Source organism: Capricornis sumatraensis, chromosome 21 (assembly GCF_032405125.1).
Source record: "Capricornis sumatraensis isolate serow.1 chromosome 21, serow.2, whole genome shotgun sequence".
NCBI classification, from domain to species: Eukaryota; Metazoa; Chordata; class Mammalia; order Artiodactyla; family Bovidae; genus Capricornis; species Capricornis sumatraensis.
The window spans coordinates 56,877,210-56,895,198 of record NC_091089.1 but is presented as its reverse complement, the minus strand read 5'-3'; the positions used below and the strand labels follow the sequence as shown (position 1 = coordinate 56,895,198).

Genomic DNA, 17,989 nt, shown 5'->3' with positions numbered 1-17,989 from the left:
GTTATAGTCTAATTAATATGGAATAAGAAGAAAAATTCCATATTTTTCTATCTCAGTTTAATTTTTAAATTTCTAATCAATGATTGTTTCAACTGGTGGTGTTAATTCCTGGATCTTAGATACATGCAGATTTCAATAATTTATAATATTTTCTAGTATTACTATATTTGATTACAGTGCCAGTACAGAACTCTGTTCAGTTTACAACCACAGAATTACAACATCAAAGGAATTAGTTTTGTCCAACTGATTTATGTTTTCCTAAAGCTGGATGTCATGATGACAACAGTAACGGGGACCGCAACAGTGCCCCAGAGGGGAAAGACGGAAGATGATTCTGCCTTGTACGAGTCCCCATCAGCTCACATTATTGAAGAGACCGAATACGTGAAAAAGGTATGTGGGTGCTGGAAATCATGTTAGCACGCTATGAGTTTTTACAGTAAAGTCTGCTGCAAATTAGCGAGCTTTGTTTCTCCCTCCCTAGAATATGTGAGGAAGCGCAAACCTAGTTTGGCAAAGGACAGCCTTGATAGCTGACATGCAAACATGGGTGCATTTCTCCTGAGTGTGTAACCGTTTCTCTTGAGGGTATGAGCCTCTGTTCTTCACTTGGAATAAAACTGAGTAAAGGACCAGGAGGATTTGGGACACCTGTCAGCGCTTGATTTGTCCCCTGCTGTTTGCCCCTCCATCCTCCTGGGGTTTTTGTCGCTGTGGCTGTTGGTTGGTCTGGGCTGCTCTGGGTCTCCATTGCTGTGCGTGGACTTCCTCTAGATGCGGGCCCGGCAAGCCGGCGCTTCTCTTCACTGTGGTGTGCGGTCTTCTCCTTGGGTTGGCGTCTTTGGTTGCGGAGCACAGGCCCTGGAGCGCTGGGTCTGCAGTAGTTGTGGGCTCAGTATTGTGGCCCGTGGGCTCTAGGGCTCAGGCTCAGTAGTTGTGGAGCATGGACTTAGCTGCTCTGCAGAATGTGGAATCTTCCTGGATCAGGGATCAAACCCGTGTCCCCCACACTGGCAGGTGGATTCTTATCCAGTGCACCACCAGGGGCGTCCTATCCTGCTGTTTCATACATTTCTTAGTTCTTTCATAAGCGTGGAGACTGTGTTGCCAGCCAGATGTTTATCTTTCCTGCTGAGTTCCTGTCTTTCCTTACCCAGCAAGGAACACCTTCTTAAGCACTTCAGAGTAACTATCGCCAATGACTACATGTTGCACATGATTAAAAACGTGAAATCTTACTGAGAATCCAGTGATAATGGCTGACAAAAGTATATATTCTCACAAAATGTGTTTTAGAACAGATGGAAGAATTTGGACATAGCTAGTTTATAACTCCAGTACCCTTGCCTGGCAAATCCCATGGATGGAGGAGCCTGGTGGGCTGCAGTCCATGGGGTCACTAGGAGTCGGACAAGACTGAGCAACTTCCCTTTCACTTTTCACTTTCATGTATTGGAGAAGGAAATGGCAACCCACTCCAGTGTTCTTGCCTGGAGAATCTCAGGGACCGGGGAGCCTGGTGGGCTGCCGTCTCTGGGGTCGCACAGTGTTTGATGTGACTGAAGTGATTTACCAGCAGCAGCAACAGTTTATAAATTATTCAGGTCAAGTAATTCATCTTTGAGTGTCTTGCAGTTCCATAGATCACCAAGACATGAAGCTTATATTTCATGTATAAATTTGTATGATCTCCCCTGAGTAATTATTCTCTAGTAATTGCTAAATCGTAGTTATTCTCTAGTAATTACTAGATAGTAATTATTTTGTAGTAATTATTGGATAGTAATTATTTTGTAGAATTACTGAATAGTAATTATTTTGTAGTGATTACCAATAGTAATTGTTTTATAGTCATTACCAAATAGCAAATTAGTAGGAAATTACTATATAAAAAAATAGGACTAAATAGTATTAAACACTAATTACTAAATAGCAATTACTTTGTGGTATAACATTCATTTCGGTTATATTTTAGGTTTGCCTAAGGAATAGTTTTAAAGACAAAAATGCTCATTTTCTGCAATCTAAACAATATTAGCATAAATGTAAGTTAAGTTGATGGCAGTTGTTTAAATATGATATCAGTATATATGTACTACTTTCAGATAAATTTGGTACCCTGTAACTGGTATAGAAAAAGAAAGTTTTGGGGATTAAATGCCTTTGAAAAAAATATTCTTCTTTTCTTTTAGATTCGAACTACTCTGGAAAAGATCCGCAATCAAATATTTAGAGATGAAGGAAGACATAGCAGTACAAATCACAAACTAGATGCAAAGGTAATGAATTTATCTAAATGTGCCACTTTTATTCCTTCAGTAAGTGAACATTAAGCCATATAGACTTCATTTAAATAACTTTGATATTATTAAATTATTCTTTGCATGTCAAGTATTAAATCTTTCGTTGGTATCTAAAGATATTAATGAGCATATGTATGGAATATTTAACCACAGATGTCATTAGTAGGATTAGACTGGAGTGGCCAGATCTTACTTGAATATTTTAAACCTGACTTACTCATCTAAAGTATATGGGAAGATTTTGGCCCAGTAAGTGGAAGCAACATGTTACAGCGATAGGCAAAGGTACAGACTTAGATTCGCCGGGGTCACACCAGTTGACACCCAGTTGGAGCCATTAGGCTAAGTGATCAGACAGTCCTTCCCCCATGACCAGCCTTTTATTCATAATTTTAAGCACTCTGCACTTGCCCTAGTCTGGGTTATGCCAGGTTAAACCTCATCTGAACCACATGTACCTCATCAATGACAGTGTCATCTGCTTTGTAGAATGGCCACAGAGAATACTAGAAAGTACCATACGATGATGCATAACCATAGTCTTTATCATTCTTATCTCCCACACTAACACAACCAGCTCCAATTATTTTCTTAAGTGCTCTAAAACTGGAAAAATGATTAATGTTGTGAATGACAGTAAAGATCAAACATTCAGTTCTGACTCTGCTGAGTTGCTTTGTAGACCTCCATGTGAAGGTTTAATGGATGGTTGGATAGCTGATTCTGGAGTTAAGGGCAGAGGTCTGTGCTAGAAGGCTCAGACTATGGGGTAGAGATTTGGAGAGTGAGGATGGTATTTAAAGTTCTGAATGTGGAGGAAATGACCAAACACATGAGTGTGGATAGAAGTGAGAGAAAACCTAAGCACGGAGTCCTGAGATTTCCAATATTTAGATACTGGGAAGAAGAAGAGGAATCATCACAGGAGGGAAAGAAGTGAAGCTAGTGAATAAAGAGGAAAGGTGGGAGAGAATAGGGCCATTGAAGATGAGCAAAAAAGGGTTTCAGAAAGCGAGCAGGAACTGTTGCATCATATAACTGTTCATGGGTTGAGTGAATCGAGGGCTGGTTATCAACCCCTAGGGCTTCCTAGGTGGCTCAGTGATAAAGAATCTGCCAGCCAATGCAGGAGACCCAAGAGATGCCGCTTCAATCCCTGGGTCAGGAAGATCCCCTGGAGGAAGAAATGGAACCCACTCCAGTATCAACCATTGGCTAGAACAGTGGGAAGGTTGTTGGAGCTATTCTTAATAGGAATAGCTTCTTGGGGATGTAGATGAGCTGTGTTTCCAGTGGGTCTGCCTCAGGCATCTCAAACCGCAGGAGGTCAGCAAACAACATAGATACAAAAAAAACAAGCCAACTGGCTTTGTGGATATCATCAATCTCCTCAAAGGTCTTAATAGTATATGTGAAACTGTAGAGACTGTAAAAGGCATGAAAGATGTACTTCTCTCCTTTCAATATAAGAATCTATTCAAATTTGTGCAAATATAGAGGCCAGCTGCTTCATCTAGAATTTCTCATTGATATTTTAGAGTCAAAAGATTTATTTGTGTTGACCTGAATCTTCCTTGATAAATGTAATGTGCTGTGCTATGCTCAGCGGTGTCTGACCCTTTGTGACCCCATGGGCAGTAGCCCCCCAGACTACTCTGCCCATGGGATTTTCCAGGCAAGAATACTGGGGGTGGGTTGCTATTTACTACTCCATTGACAGAAGTAATACTGAGCGATAATTATTGTTATCAAAGTTAGTAAAGTAAAAGAAAAGTCAGGTGTGTGATTTTCTCATTTGTTCATTTCAGCGCTGTGGAAACATTCAAAATGGCTCTGACTCTGCGGTGGATTCCTCTTGTGGCAGTTTGGATCTGCTCATGGAAAGGATAAAAGAAAAAGACCTACAGCTCTTAGAAATGAACAAAGACAATGAAGTGTTGAAAATCAAGGTGTGACCAGTAGGAGGAAGTTCTCCTTTTGTACTTTGAGCCTTTGAGCCTATAAGATAGATTCATGCTTTTGTGAGAGCAGACAGACATCCACATATATCCATAAATCCACACAATGTGCTCACAAACTTAGTGAAGCAGTTTTACACTTGATAAATTTAATCTCACTGTTTTATTTTGAAGGTAATTTTTATTATTAAAATGATTTTACAAAAGTTCAATGGGTATAGTTTCAAGATGTACAAGATGAGTGAATTCTAGAGATTTACTGTATAATATTGTGCCTATAGTTAATACTGTATTGTACACTTAAAAATCTGTTAATGGGGCAAGTCTCATGTTAAGTGTTTTTACTGCAATAAAATTTAAAAATCTTTACAGATACAATAATTAAATATTAATAATTGCATATAAATTAGAGCACTCATAGTGAAATGTCTCATTGTTTTGTTTAGCTAATTACTTGTTGGTGCCTTATAGTTTCCTTTTTTGGCTTATTTTATATACAATTTTATGGGGCTTCCCAGGTGGTGCTGCTGGTAAAGAACCCACCTGCCAATGCAGGAGACATAAGAAACACAGGTTCGATCCCCCAGTCGGGATTTGATCCCCAGGTCGGGATTCGATCCCCTGAAGGAGGCCATGGCAATCCACTCTAGTATTCTTGCCTGGAGAATCCCATGGACAGAAGAGCCTGACAGGCTACAGTTCATAGGGTCGCAAAGAGTTGGACACGATTGAAGCGACTTAGCACATTTACAGTCTTATAGTGATTTAGTAGGTAAATCTTTGTAATCATCCTTGATTATTTCTTAGGTAATAATCCTTGAAAGATTCATGACACTTTATCTTTATTGCCCCTAGTACTTCAGTCTTGTCCAGCTTCTATTTCAGGAAATACATTTTTAGTACTGTCGTCACCACTGATGATAAAACGCTTGCAAATTCGTGTATAAGCCAATGGGGCACCAGGGAACACTTTACAAGGTGTGGTCTTAATGCAGTGTGTTGTTCTTGGCTCTTGCTTGGCTGCCCAGTGCTAATCACTTTCATGACAGCCCCACTAAATAGGGCTTTCTCATTTTATGTTTTCTTCTTACCAGGTAACAGCATCTTTCCTCCTAGCCGTTGCCTATGATGGTGCATATGGTTTGGTTACAGACTGTGCTTTTGGTTGCCCATCAAACTGCCCTGTCTTTAACCTTTCTTATTGTACATGTCAGAGCGTGCACAGTGACCTTTTGTTTCTAGCTCGAAGCCTCCAGAGAAGCAGGAGCAGCGGCTCTAAGAAATGTGGCCCAGAGATTATTGGAAAACTATCAAACACGGTCTGAAGAAGTTAGAAAGAAGCATGAGGACAGGCGGCACCTCCTCCAGGTACTGAGCTGGTGAACTAACCTCCAAGTTGTCCAAGTCTCCCTCTTAGGGAGGAGTCAGATGTGAAACAGGCAATGGCCACGTGACCAGGCAGGCCCCGGGAAGGGCAGTCTGCCTGTCTTCTGCCCTGATCTCCCCCGAGCCCTGGTACTTGGTACCTGGATGTTACCAAGCTGCTCTGTTGCCACTGTTGCCCAGAGCCCTGCAGAGCACTGGCGGGAGAGAGGACATGCCACTCAGCCTAGAAATCAGGGATGGCCCCATGACACTAGCCAGTGGCTTCTCTTCTGGCTCTGCCTTTGACTAACTAGGTGACCCAGTTTGAGTCATTCTGTCTCTCTGGACTTGACTCTAAAATGAAAAAGTTGGGGGACTTCCCTGGGGGTCCAGTGGCTAAGACTCTGCACTTCCAATACAAGGGCCCCAGGTTCGATATCTGGTCAGGGAACTAGATCCCACGTGCTCACATGCAGCTGAGAGTCCACGTGCCACAACTAAAGATCTTGCATGTCACAACTAAGAACTGGCACAGCCAAATTAATTAATTAGTTTAAAAAATAAATATTAAAAAAATTCTTTTTTAAATGATAAAGTTGGGCTTGATAAATAGGTTCAAAATTGTTTTGGTCCTGTAACGATTCTATAGAGGAAACAAACAAAAATCATGTATATGTACATATATATTTCATATTAAATTATATTTTATATTTCTATATTTAAAATCATTAAAATCATATAATATTATATGAATGTCTGTATATCACACACATACACTTTTTTTTCATTTATTTTTAAACCTGAACTATGTATCCTAAGACCAATAAAACTGTATCTGGAAAATGTATCCAGGACTAGGGAAGAGGGGAAATGTGTGTATGTGTGTTTATCAAAACTCAAAACAGGAAGGCTCATTCAGGCTTGGGTGGGGCATCTGCTCCCTGCCAGCTCCGGCCCTAGGAGGGTCCCCGGGGAGCACGGTAGGAAACCCACTGCCTAGGTGACACGCCCTCAAGCTTGCTCTGGGGGTGATGGTCACAGACTCGTAGGCATGAGGATGCAGGTGAAGTACCCAAGTGAGTGAGTGAGCAGGTGGATGGAAGTGCCCGTGTCCCTGCCAAAGGGACTCTGCCCAGCCTGGGGTTCCAGGGCAGGAGTGCCCACCTAGTGTGTTCAAGGGAAATCAGATACATTTTTTTTTTAAAGCCAAAAAATCTCAAGTCCTATTAAATACAGAAGCAGATGTGCCTGCTCATGTCAAGTACAAGTCAGTAGAAGCTCTCCCACGTGTGGCCTGGGGCCTGCCTGCTAAAGACTTCTCTCCTGTTAGTGTAACTCCTAGGTTCAGTGGCTCAGAGATAACCCCCTGACAGCATGGAGATAAGTATTCTGCTTTTATGACATTTTCTGATTAAAAATAAAACATCTTTTACTTGAAGACATAAGATCTTGGTTTTGTTCTATGTAAGTTTTGTTGAGAAAAATTCAAAAGTTTTGCTTTTTTAGAATTACTGTCTTTTCTTTCTGTCCCTCTTTCAGAGAAGATGCTTTTTAGTAACAGATATCAACTTCTAGAAATAATATTTATGTATTATTTATTCTCCATTGATTTAGTGTTGCTGTAGTCCATCAGGTTTATTAGATATCAACTTCTAGAAATAATATTTATGTATTATTTATTCTCCATTGATTTAGTGTTGCTGTAGTCCATCAGGTTTATTTTAAAGGAAGACTGAATTCACAGAAGTAATTCTAAATATGTGTAAATTATTAATTTATATAGATATATAAATTATAGCAAGAGATAATATCTGTATAAGTTTAGTTAAAACAATGGGCTGACAACTGCTTTTCTAACCAAAGGTTGACAAACTTGAAAAAGAACAGAAATTGAAACAGCATGTTGAAAATCTGGATCAACTTGCTGAAAAGCTTGAAGAAAAACATAAGCAAATCACAGAGTTGGAGAATCTTGTACAAAGAATGGAAAAGGTAGGTCCTTGGAGAATTAAAGGCACTTTTTCCTGATATGGTTAGGATGAGAATGAATGAAAATAATATGGAAATAAGTAGCATTAAGTGAAAGTGCTCTTTGTAGCTGAAGATGTTAGAATGCGCTCAATAATGTTCGTTTCTTGCCTCACACATTTATATGATGTGTGTTGTGGTTACTGATTTACCTTTTTACAAACACTGCAGTCATATTATGTCGCTTTTTTTCCCTAGTAAAGGTATGGCTGAGAAAGGGGAACTAGGTGAGGCCATGAATAGAAATAATGGAAAGGATCACAAAGCCCACCTGCTGCTATAATAGTGCAGTGGGTCCCTGCAATCGTAGCGCTGTGCACTAGTCAATGGAGTGTTTATTTTTGGCCAACTGTGTTCCCTTTAGGTTTATAAAAAACCTATGCCTGCCATAGGACAGACATAGTTCACAAATAAGAAAAGACATTCACAAATTGTAACTTTCAAAAGAGACAATTTAGGGAAGAATATTAATAGAACAAAAATTATTGAAAAGTTTCATGCAGCACTCCTTTAAGTAGCCGGCCCTCCAAATACAGACAAAAATGAACACATTTCATTTGGCATGCCTTAGAATTCCGAATTCAGACAAACCAAGGAATATTTGTTAATAATAAATGGACAGTTGGCATCTTTGAAACTGAGTCGGAGTAGGTAATACAGACTCTTTTAACTTCTCATAAATATTGCCCAGTGTTGTCGTTGTTTTCCAGTCGCGACTCAGACCCCACGGACTGCAGCGTGCCATGCTCCTCCGTCCTTCATCCAAAGTGCTCAAATCTATGTCCACTGAGTCTCTGTCCTTCACGCTCTCTTGGAATTTGCAGATTCACGTCCCTCATCGGTGGTACTGTCTCACCATCTCATCCTCTGCTGCCCTCTTCTCAATGCATTTTTATATTTATTATATGAATTTGCCGATTTGCCTCCACTCTTCTCAGCCTTATTTTCTTTTATGAATCTGCTTGAACTGAGGCTATTTTAGAAATGTCAGGGCTTCCCTGGGGGCTTGGTAAAGAATCCACCTGCAATATGGAAGACCTGGGTTTGATCCCTGGGTCGGGAAGATCCCCTGGAGAAGGGAATGGCTACCCACTCCAGTGTTCTGGCCTGGAGAATTCCATGGACAGAGAAGCCTGGCAGGTTACAGTCCACAGGGCTGCAAAGAGTTGGATGCGACTGAGCAACTTTCCCTTTCCTAGAAATGTCACTTCCAAAGCATCACATGTCAACATTCAGGATATTTGCCTGAGAAAAGTTTGATCAATTTTTTTACATGTTTCCTAAGAATTTAATTTATAACTGTGAGTTTGGCTGAATTTGTGATCTCAATGAAGGTCCTATGAAGAAATCATGAACGTTAAAGAAGCCTAAACTTAACTGAACTTAGTAATAATAATCTACAGCTACAATTGTGTTGTATGGTGGGTGATGTTCAGTGTTTTACTTTGGCCAAAATCACAGGGCTAGAATGTCCTCAAGTAGCTGGTTTGCCCACGTGTAGCAGTTTGTAAGTTAGATGTGTTGGACAAACTGTAACATTTGGATGAATACTTTGCTGTGAGAGTATTTATCCTGCAAATAGATAAAGGAGATGTGATATATATATATATATATATATATATATATATATATATATATACAATGGAGTATTACTCAGACTTTAAAAAGAATGAAATAAACCATTTGCAGCAACATGGATGGACCTAGAGATTGTCATACTGAGTGAAGTAAGTCAGACAGAGAAGGAGAAATATCGTATGGCATCCCTTATATGCAGAACCTAAAAAGAAATGATATAAGTGAACTTATTCACAAAACAGAAACAGACTCATAGACTTAAAGAATGAACTTACAGTTGCAGGAGGGAGAGAGGATGGGGAAGAGATAATTAGGGGGTTTGGAATCGACATATACACATTGCTATATATTTAAAATGGAAAACTAACAAGGACTTAGGGTAAAGCATAAGGAGCTCCGCTCAATGTTATGTGGCAGCCTGGATGGGAAGGGATTTTTGGGGAGAAGGGATACATGTATATACATGGCTGATTCCCTTTACTATCCACCCAAAACTATCACAGCATTGTTGATTGGCTGTAGTGCAATATAAAGTAAAAAGTTTTTTTTAAAAAAGAATATTTATCCTGTGATAAAGTCCCATGGACAGAGGAGCCTGACAGTCTACAATCCATGGGGTCACAGAGAGTTGGACATGACTTAACTACTAAACAACAGCAACAAAATTGTTTGGCAAACTCAGATAGCACAAGGGACATTTGCATCGAGGAAAGGAAGACAATTCCTTGCCCGACTCTTTGCGACCCCATGGACTATAGCCTACCAGGCTCCTCTGTCCATGGGATTTTCCAGGCAATAGTACTGGAGTGGATTGCCATTTCCTTCTCTAGGGGATCTTCCAGACCCAGGGATCGAACCTGGGTCCCCTGCATTGTAGACAGATGCTTTACCATCTGAGCCACCGGGGATGTCCTTCAATTCAAATAGAGTTGCTTAATTAAACTACTTGATTAACCAGCTTGACATTTAAATTTAGGTTTGCAATCACCTCAAACCCAGTAACACTGGGTCACGTTTAGTGGCCAGTTGTCAGTCCGTGAAAATTAACAACAAATAATGGAATGTAATTTCTATCTTCTAGAAACCCGAGGAAATCTTCCCTGGATGTGAGTTCATCTCAGAATTCTGGGGTATATTCACTGGACTATATATTCAACAAATATTTGAGCTCCTACCATGTACCAGGCAGAGCTAGAGGCCAGATATCTATTTGGAGTGGACCAGATATAGTCTCTTTGTGGAGATTGCAATATAATATATCTGGGTCGTGTGAGACTCCAGGAACTTCCCAGCCCTCCTTTCGTGCATTCTCACAGGGGTCTTCAGGGAAGCTGACATCCCACTGAAGGCAGGGGAACGGACCCCAGAATGAGGTTAAGCAGCTTAGATCCTAGCAGATTTTTAGAAGTGATGGCCTGCCATTCTTCTTGATATTGACCTTTAATGGAGAGTTCTCGCGAGGAGCTTTGTGACAGTGAGTGGACTGGACACCCAAGGTTCAGCAAGGCCATGCAGGACCCTTCCAGAACATTCTAGTTCAGTGACTTCCTGAAGCGGAGTCTTTGGGGATCTCTGGGAAGTGGAGGTAGATGGGGATGCAGTGGAAAGAAAATGTGAAGGAATTTTTTTTAACATAGTTAAGGATACATTATATTTGTAAAATAATCAAACAAATATAAGAAGCAAAGCTTGGTAGCATCTTGTTTTAAGGAGGTACTGAGCATACAGGCCATGATGAAGGGTTTCTCAGGAGTGGAGTGTGTGTCAGAATGAGGAGGGGTTACTGTTAATACCTTAGTATTAATAAGAAAAAGACACGAGTTCAAAAAGAAATGACAATTAAAAATGAACATCCCCAACAAAGGTTGATAAATACTGCCCTGGTGGTGAGCACCCCCCTGGAGAAGGATTCATTTTCTACTCACTTGCACAAGCCACTGCTCCAGTAAATAGCCATTAGTGGTATGAGGTCTGGTAATGAACACATTACTTAAAACCTTCACCATCTGTCCCACTTTAATCAGGAATGCAGTGAGAATGAATCCCATAAACACAGTGATAAGCCAGCAAAAGCGCCCAATAAGAGCATTTTAATATGGCATATGTTCCTTTGGCTACCAGTGCACTACGGTTGCGTCGTATCTGTTTTCCAGTGTCGTTGATTTAGCGCTAGTAGAATTTTAGAGCTCAGAGGCACTTTTGAGACCACCTAATTCCTCATCATCATTTTATAAACGAGGACCGTGTGAACAAGGAACTGTTCCACAGTCCTCCAGTTAGCAGTTTATAGTCCTTTCTGTTACGCCCCCAGCTTCTCTGCTGTGGGATAAAAAGGATGCCCGTGATTCCTGAACCATTTAGATGTTAACATATGGCAATGATTTACATTGGTGTCCACTTCACCTTGATCAGTAAATGAAGTGGTGAAGTGAGAGTCGCTCAGCCATGTCTGACTGTTTGTGATCCCATGGACTGTATAGTCCATGGAATTCTCCAGGCCAGAATAGAGTGGGTAGCCTTTCCATTCTCCAGGGGATCTTCCCAACCCAGGGGTGGAACCCAGGCCTCCCACATTGTAGGCGGATTCTTTACCAGCTGAGCCACAAGGGAAGCCCAAGAATACTGGAGTGGGTAGTCTATCCTTTCTCCAGGGGATCTTCCTGACCCAGGAATTGAACTGGGGTCTCTTGCATTGCAGGTGGATTCTTTACCAACTGAACTATCAGGGAAGCCATCTTCCGAAAATAGGGTGAGGGAACAAGATGTTCTTCAGAAGTGTGGTTTGGGCAAGAGTGTATTGTCCACTGGGTGGCACTGTGAATGCTTTTTCCTTTCCAGAAGATACTGTCCCTGAAAAGTGAAAAGTGCTAACTGGCGTAGTGTGATCTTCCCTGTTGTCAGAGAGGAAACATTAACAGTCCAAGCTTCAAGGACCTACTGTATAGCACATGGAATTCTACTCAATATTCCGTAATAACCCACCCAGGAAAAGAATATGAAGAAGAATGGATATATGTATAACTGAACCACTTTACACAAAAGTGACACAACATTGTAAATCAACTATACTCAAATATAAAATAAAAATTAAATTTAAAAAAGTTCAAGCTAAATACTGGAGCCTTGGCTAAGGCAGACTATTTGCTTGTCCCGCTGTGTGGTCTGCTTAAATCCTTGTTATAAAGATCCATGAACGGAGAGTAAGTCCATTAGGAAGAATGTTTGTTAAAACACCATTTTTTTTTCCTGAAAATTCAAAATATATTATAAGTGATATGTTTCGTTGGTGATCCAAGTATCATAATAAACTTTCAGAGTATCTTGTTCCCTCAGATCAACTAGGACTACAGCAGAAAAATATATGTGATGTATATGTATATAAAACCAGAGTGCCACAGAAACGTTTTGAAAACTTTAGTATACATTTTAAAATTAACAGCACACATATGACATACATGGCATCTTAAAATTATTATATGTTGAGGTTCTAACACGTTCTAGAAAAGCACGTCAACCTTTCACATACATCCCCAATCATCCCAACATTTCAATGTAGGTAGTATTATCCCCATTTTAGGGATGTTCGAAAAGTCAAAAAAATGACTCTGATATATTTAATGAATACATGTCAGATGTTTTATTCAACTCCTTAACTAATGAAGGAGCCAACAAGATGGTGAAGCTGATTTAAATAAAATATTTTTTGAAATTGGCTGTTGACCTGCATTTTGAAAAAAGGAACATAGGATAGATTACTGGGTTAGATACAAAGGTAGATAATATTCTTTAAGTCAAGAAACCATAATCTTTGGGATTACTTTTCTACCAGGCAGAAACCCACAAATTAACAAGCAACTGCACAAAATCAGGGCTCTAATCAAATAATAAATAATAAAGTCTAACACAAAGAAATTCTTCAAGAGAATTTAAAAAATTCCTTGGGTCAGGTTATTAAACAATGACCCAATATGACATTAAAATCATGTATTTTGAATCATAAGTTTTGGTTAGTTTTTTTAAACAGTGATAAGAGCTAGAGAGGTTAAAGCCTTGGCAAAAACTACACAGTCACCAAGTTTCAAAACCAGGTCAGTCCATGTCCCAAGACATTCTGATATTTTGCTACAATGGCACTGTCTTGTATTTTACCATATAAATTCTGCAGAAGGTATGATTTTAACCAGCATTGCAAATAGTGTCAAAACATCTATTTCCATCAAATATAAAAAACAGTACAATCATGACAGCTTAGTTTTTCATGGATGTGTCTGTTTTCCTCTTGGATGGAAAGAGTTTCGTTTAATAATGACATTAAGACATTTCTTTAGGTATTCTTTCAAAATGTCAAAATTTCTGTTCCATCCTAATTAGGAAGTGACTTTATCACTTGTGGCTTTGAGCCTTCACTAAAAATATGCTTACTACTTTTCTACCTTCTGACAGTTGCCGTGTGAGAGGTAGGTATCAAGACCAGGGCAACAGTATCCTTGGATACCAATAATTGAGACTAATGCAGGTGGAATGATGGGAGAACCAGTGCCTAGAGAGAGATGAGCAGTTAGCATTTGGGATGGGATGGAGAGCCACAGAAGTTTGACCAAGAAGTGGGCTAGGGAAGGAGCCAAGGTCTCTAGACAAGTGAAGGCGGCGAAGGCACCTAGTCTTAACCTATTATTCAGCTACTTATAAAGGGACGGCAGAGGATGAGATGGTTGGATGGCATCACTGACTCAATGGGCATGAGTTTGTGCAAGCTCCGGGAGTTGGTGAAGGACAGGGAGGCCTGGCGTGCTGCAGTCCATGGGGTCGCACAGAGTTGGACACAACTGAGTGACTGAACTGTACTGAGCTGAAACCATGCAGAAGAATGCCTGTCTGGGCCACTGGGATGGACTGTAACAGCTCCCTATGAAATTAACTCGAGCTTAAAACGTATTTCTGGTATTACAAGAAGCATCTTTAGTGAACAGTTTGCAAGAATGCCTTGCGAAACACACCCACACACCGAGGACAAGAAATAAGCAAAATTTGTCCTTATTTTCTCCTAGGAAAAGAGAACACTGCTACAAAAAAAACTGTCTTTGGAAAACAAGCTTCTGCATCTCAAATCCAACGCTACAAATGCTAAAAGGTTTGCAAATCTACCTCCGAAGTAAAAGCAGTTTCTGGTGTATTTGCCCTCCTCTGGTCCACTGAGCAGAGGATAGAAGGCTTCTATCCCACAAGAGAAAGGAAGCCTGAAAGTGTGTGAGGAAGGGAGACTTCTTCGTATTAACTGCCATGTGTCTCTTCCTTTCTAGCTACCGAGGGATCAGGAAGGAAGCAAAGGTCACTGCGGGTACAGGGAGATGGCTGTGTGTGTGGGAAGGGGGCAGTAAACCCTTTTGAAGAGTAAATGAGCCTGTCCCCTCCCCTGGTGCTGAACAGGGTGCTGATGAGGTCTCCGTTCACCCGATGCTTCTGATTTGGTTAATGGATCTCTGCTTCAGCTGGCATTAAATTAGCTAGCCCACAAGTGGAATTATAAGACAGTTTTGTCACGCTCCCAACTTTGTAGAGAATGAAGGAAATACTGTGAAAAGCATCCTTAGTTCTTGGGACTTACTTACAAATACTCATTTGGTGTGTTGGTCCTTGGTGTGCTAGGGGTGGGGGTGGATTTATGAGTTTATGGATATCAAATGGCTTGACTGCTCAGCTGCAATTTGAAAAATTCTCTGAAATATGATAGAATAAGTGGTATTCTATGAAATTTCCTGAACTTTTTCTTTTCCTTTCCTTTCTTTTCTTTTAATTCTAAGCCTTCCACAATCATCATATATTCTGATATAACATTCAAAGTTCAATCTGTTTCAAGATCTTAGTTCATCCATCCAGAACTATTGCTCTGGGCACTATTATGAACCTCAAAATGTGCGCATTCTTATTCTCATTTAATAACTTACACTCAAACATCAGTTTCTCTTGGTCCTTTGATTTTTTCCTATTTCCTTTTGTTTCCCTGCTATCTCTTTCTCTTCATTGGCCCACAGAAGCTAAAGTCTAGAACTGGACTGACCCTGACAATTTCGGACTGGGCCTGTACCTACATGTTTGAAACACACAGGGATACCGCTAATATTAATTTCCCTGAATGCTTGTGAACAGGCATACAGCCCCAGAAGGTGGATTTCTAACTTTTGTAGCACTGCACATCTCTAACTTATAGGTAGGTCTTCCCCAGAGGGCGCAGTGATAAAAACTCTGCCTGCCAGTGCAGAAGGTGCAAGAGATACGGGTTCAGTCCCTGGGTTGGGAAGATCCCCTAGAATAGGAGATGGCAACTCACTCCAGTATCTTGCCTGGGAAATCCCTTGGACAGAGGAGCCTGGTGGGCTACAGTCCATGGGGTTGCAGCGAGTCAGACATGACTGAGCGCAGCACAGCAACCTACACACATCTCTGTAGATAAGGAAGAAAATACTATGGAAAATATCCATAAACCTTTGAAATTACTTGTATTTTACTCATAATTTAACTCTAAGTAAATTTTTGGCTTACCTCTTTTTTTTTCTAAAGAGAGCTTTTCCATGCTGTAAAACTACAGTTGGTGCAATGTGCCTTCCATGAAAAGTATAGATAATTTGTTTGATTTTTTCCTTTAAAAATAGTTTTGTTTTTTTTTTTCTGGATAATAGGTTTTGTCAGTGTTTGAGCCAAAAATGTAACCATTTTAGAAACCAAACTGATCTGTTCTTTCAGTTCTGTTATATATGAGCTGTCATGATGAAGAACTCGCAAAAAGCTCGTGACGTTTTAAAAATATCTTGAGGGAAATGGATGTTTTGTGTTTCCAGAAAGGTATTTGAATGTCCTGGCTTGTGCAGTTTTCATAAATGGTAGGTATCACAAATATTTGTTTTACTTGTTACTTCGAGCTGTGTGTGGAGGCATTCACTTTGCTAAGTGACAAGAAAATGAAATCAGTATGAGTCAGATTCTTTTGGTTAAAGCAACAGAGACTTGGTTAAGCTAGCATAAAGGATTTCTGTTCAAGATTAAGACTGGATAGATATGGCTGTAAAGAAGATGTACTCATGGGAAGATAGGAGGACCACTCGTTAGCACCTAACGTGATTTGAAAAATCAGGTTATTTTGTTGACCCTGCTTAGCAAGGTGCCATTTATGCAGTTTCACTCTTTTGTTGTTCTTTGTTCTTCCGGGATAATTCGTTACCTTTTCCCACCATCTCTTCCTTTCAAATTCCAGAGAAAAGATTCTGATTGGCCTAATACTACTTCCTGTTTCGGTCAGATCGAACACACTGACCAGCACCTACATGGACATCCAACCAGTGGTCTGTGGCAGGTGCCCCCTCCCAATCTTGTGGGTGATCTCTGCTTATTCAAGGCCTGCTTCCCTATGGGGCAGGGAAGCCGCTGTGGGAGATTTGGTGATTTAATCAAATCACCAAATTTGATTTGGTGGCTTGGGTGATTTAATTATCACTGGGTGGGTGGGTAATTAATTAACTATCTTAAACATAGATAGTGAGTTAGATAGGTGCCATGACTTTCTTGAATTGCAGTGAGCTTCATTCTATCATTTTGATAAAGAGATAAAAGACATAATATATTGTAACTTGGCATTTCTAATGTTAGAAAGCATCTCAGAGGATGATAACTTTTAAGTTTTTATAATTCAGGAGAAAAAGCTTTTTCTTTTTAGAAAAAGAGAGAAGTCATGTCTGACTCTCTGCAACTCCATGGATTGCTGCACACCAGACTTCCCTGTCCTTCACTACCTCCCAGAGTTTGCTCAAATTCATGTGCATTGATTGAGCTAGTGATGCCATCCAACTATCTCATCTTCTGTTGCCCCCTTCTCCTCCTGCCTTCAATCTTTCCAGCATCAGGGTCTTTTCCAATGAGTCAGTTCTTCACATCAGGTGGCCAAAGTACTGAAGCTTCAGCTTCAGTATCAGTCCTTCCAATGAATATTCAGGACTGATTTCCTTTAGGATTGACTGATTTGATCTCCTTGGTCCAAGGGACTCTCAAGAGTCTTCTCCAGCAGTGCAATTCAAAAGCATCAATTCTTTGGCGCTCAGCCTTATGTGGATATGTATATATCATTATATTAAGCTAATCCTCACAATTACTTTTAACAAGAGGTAAAAGATTTGGCAGAAGCATCTTAAAAACAAGGTTGACCCCATATTTCTACTACTGTCAGTACTCACTGACATGTGGGTGTGCCTTTCAGTTTTTAGAGTAGCCTCAGTCACTTATTTAATCTTTCCATTTTCCTTCCAGAAATAAACAGAGCTTCCAATCGGTTGCTTGATGTGTCAAGATTACTCCGCCTTCCAGCACTTGTAGGGCTGGGAGTTAGGCTCTGGTATTGCCATAGCAAACCCTGTGGCTCCTTCTTCCATAGAGAAGAACTGACTTTCTCAGGAATCTCCAGAGACCATCTCTCAGACTGGTTTCCTGGGTCCTCTGTGTGGCTGTAAGCAGAAGGCAGTTTTCCAGCTTCTCTCTCTGCCCTGTGACATCTCAGACAAGCACACAGGCCATTTTAGAGTTATCCTTCAGGGAAATACGTTTGGAGTTTGTAAAGATAAAGAGTGTGTTGGCTTCTCCTTATCTACAGAAGCTGCTCAGGGACAGCACATTTGTTAGAGGAGGAAACAGGGTATCTTGAAGATGTGGTTACATATTTTTTAAACGAATTTATTTACTTGGCTGCATTGGGTCTTGGTGGCAGCACCC

The 17,989-nt window shown here is 40.4% G+C and overlaps 1 protein-coding gene across 1 annotated transcript in view; it reads left to right on the top strand.

Annotated features, from left to right (window-relative positions):
- Positions 1 to 17,989, top strand: part of CCDC68 (coiled-coil domain containing 68) — a 57,431-nt gene that overhangs the window by 20,746 nt on the left and 18,696 nt on the right. The window contains exons 3-8 of the mRNA XM_068993948.1: positions 268 to 396; positions 2,196 to 2,282; positions 4,115 to 4,255; positions 5,507 to 5,632; positions 7,493 to 7,621; positions 14,284 to 14,366. Coding sequence (XP_068850049.1) covers positions 277 to 396; positions 2,196 to 2,282; positions 4,115 to 4,255; positions 5,507 to 5,632; positions 7,493 to 7,621; positions 14,284 to 14,366 — 686 coding nt within the window. The 5' untranslated portion in view covers positions 268 to 276. The remainder of the gene's footprint in view (positions 1 to 267; positions 397 to 2,195; positions 2,283 to 4,114; positions 4,256 to 5,506; positions 5,633 to 7,492; positions 7,622 to 14,283; positions 14,367 to 17,989) is intronic.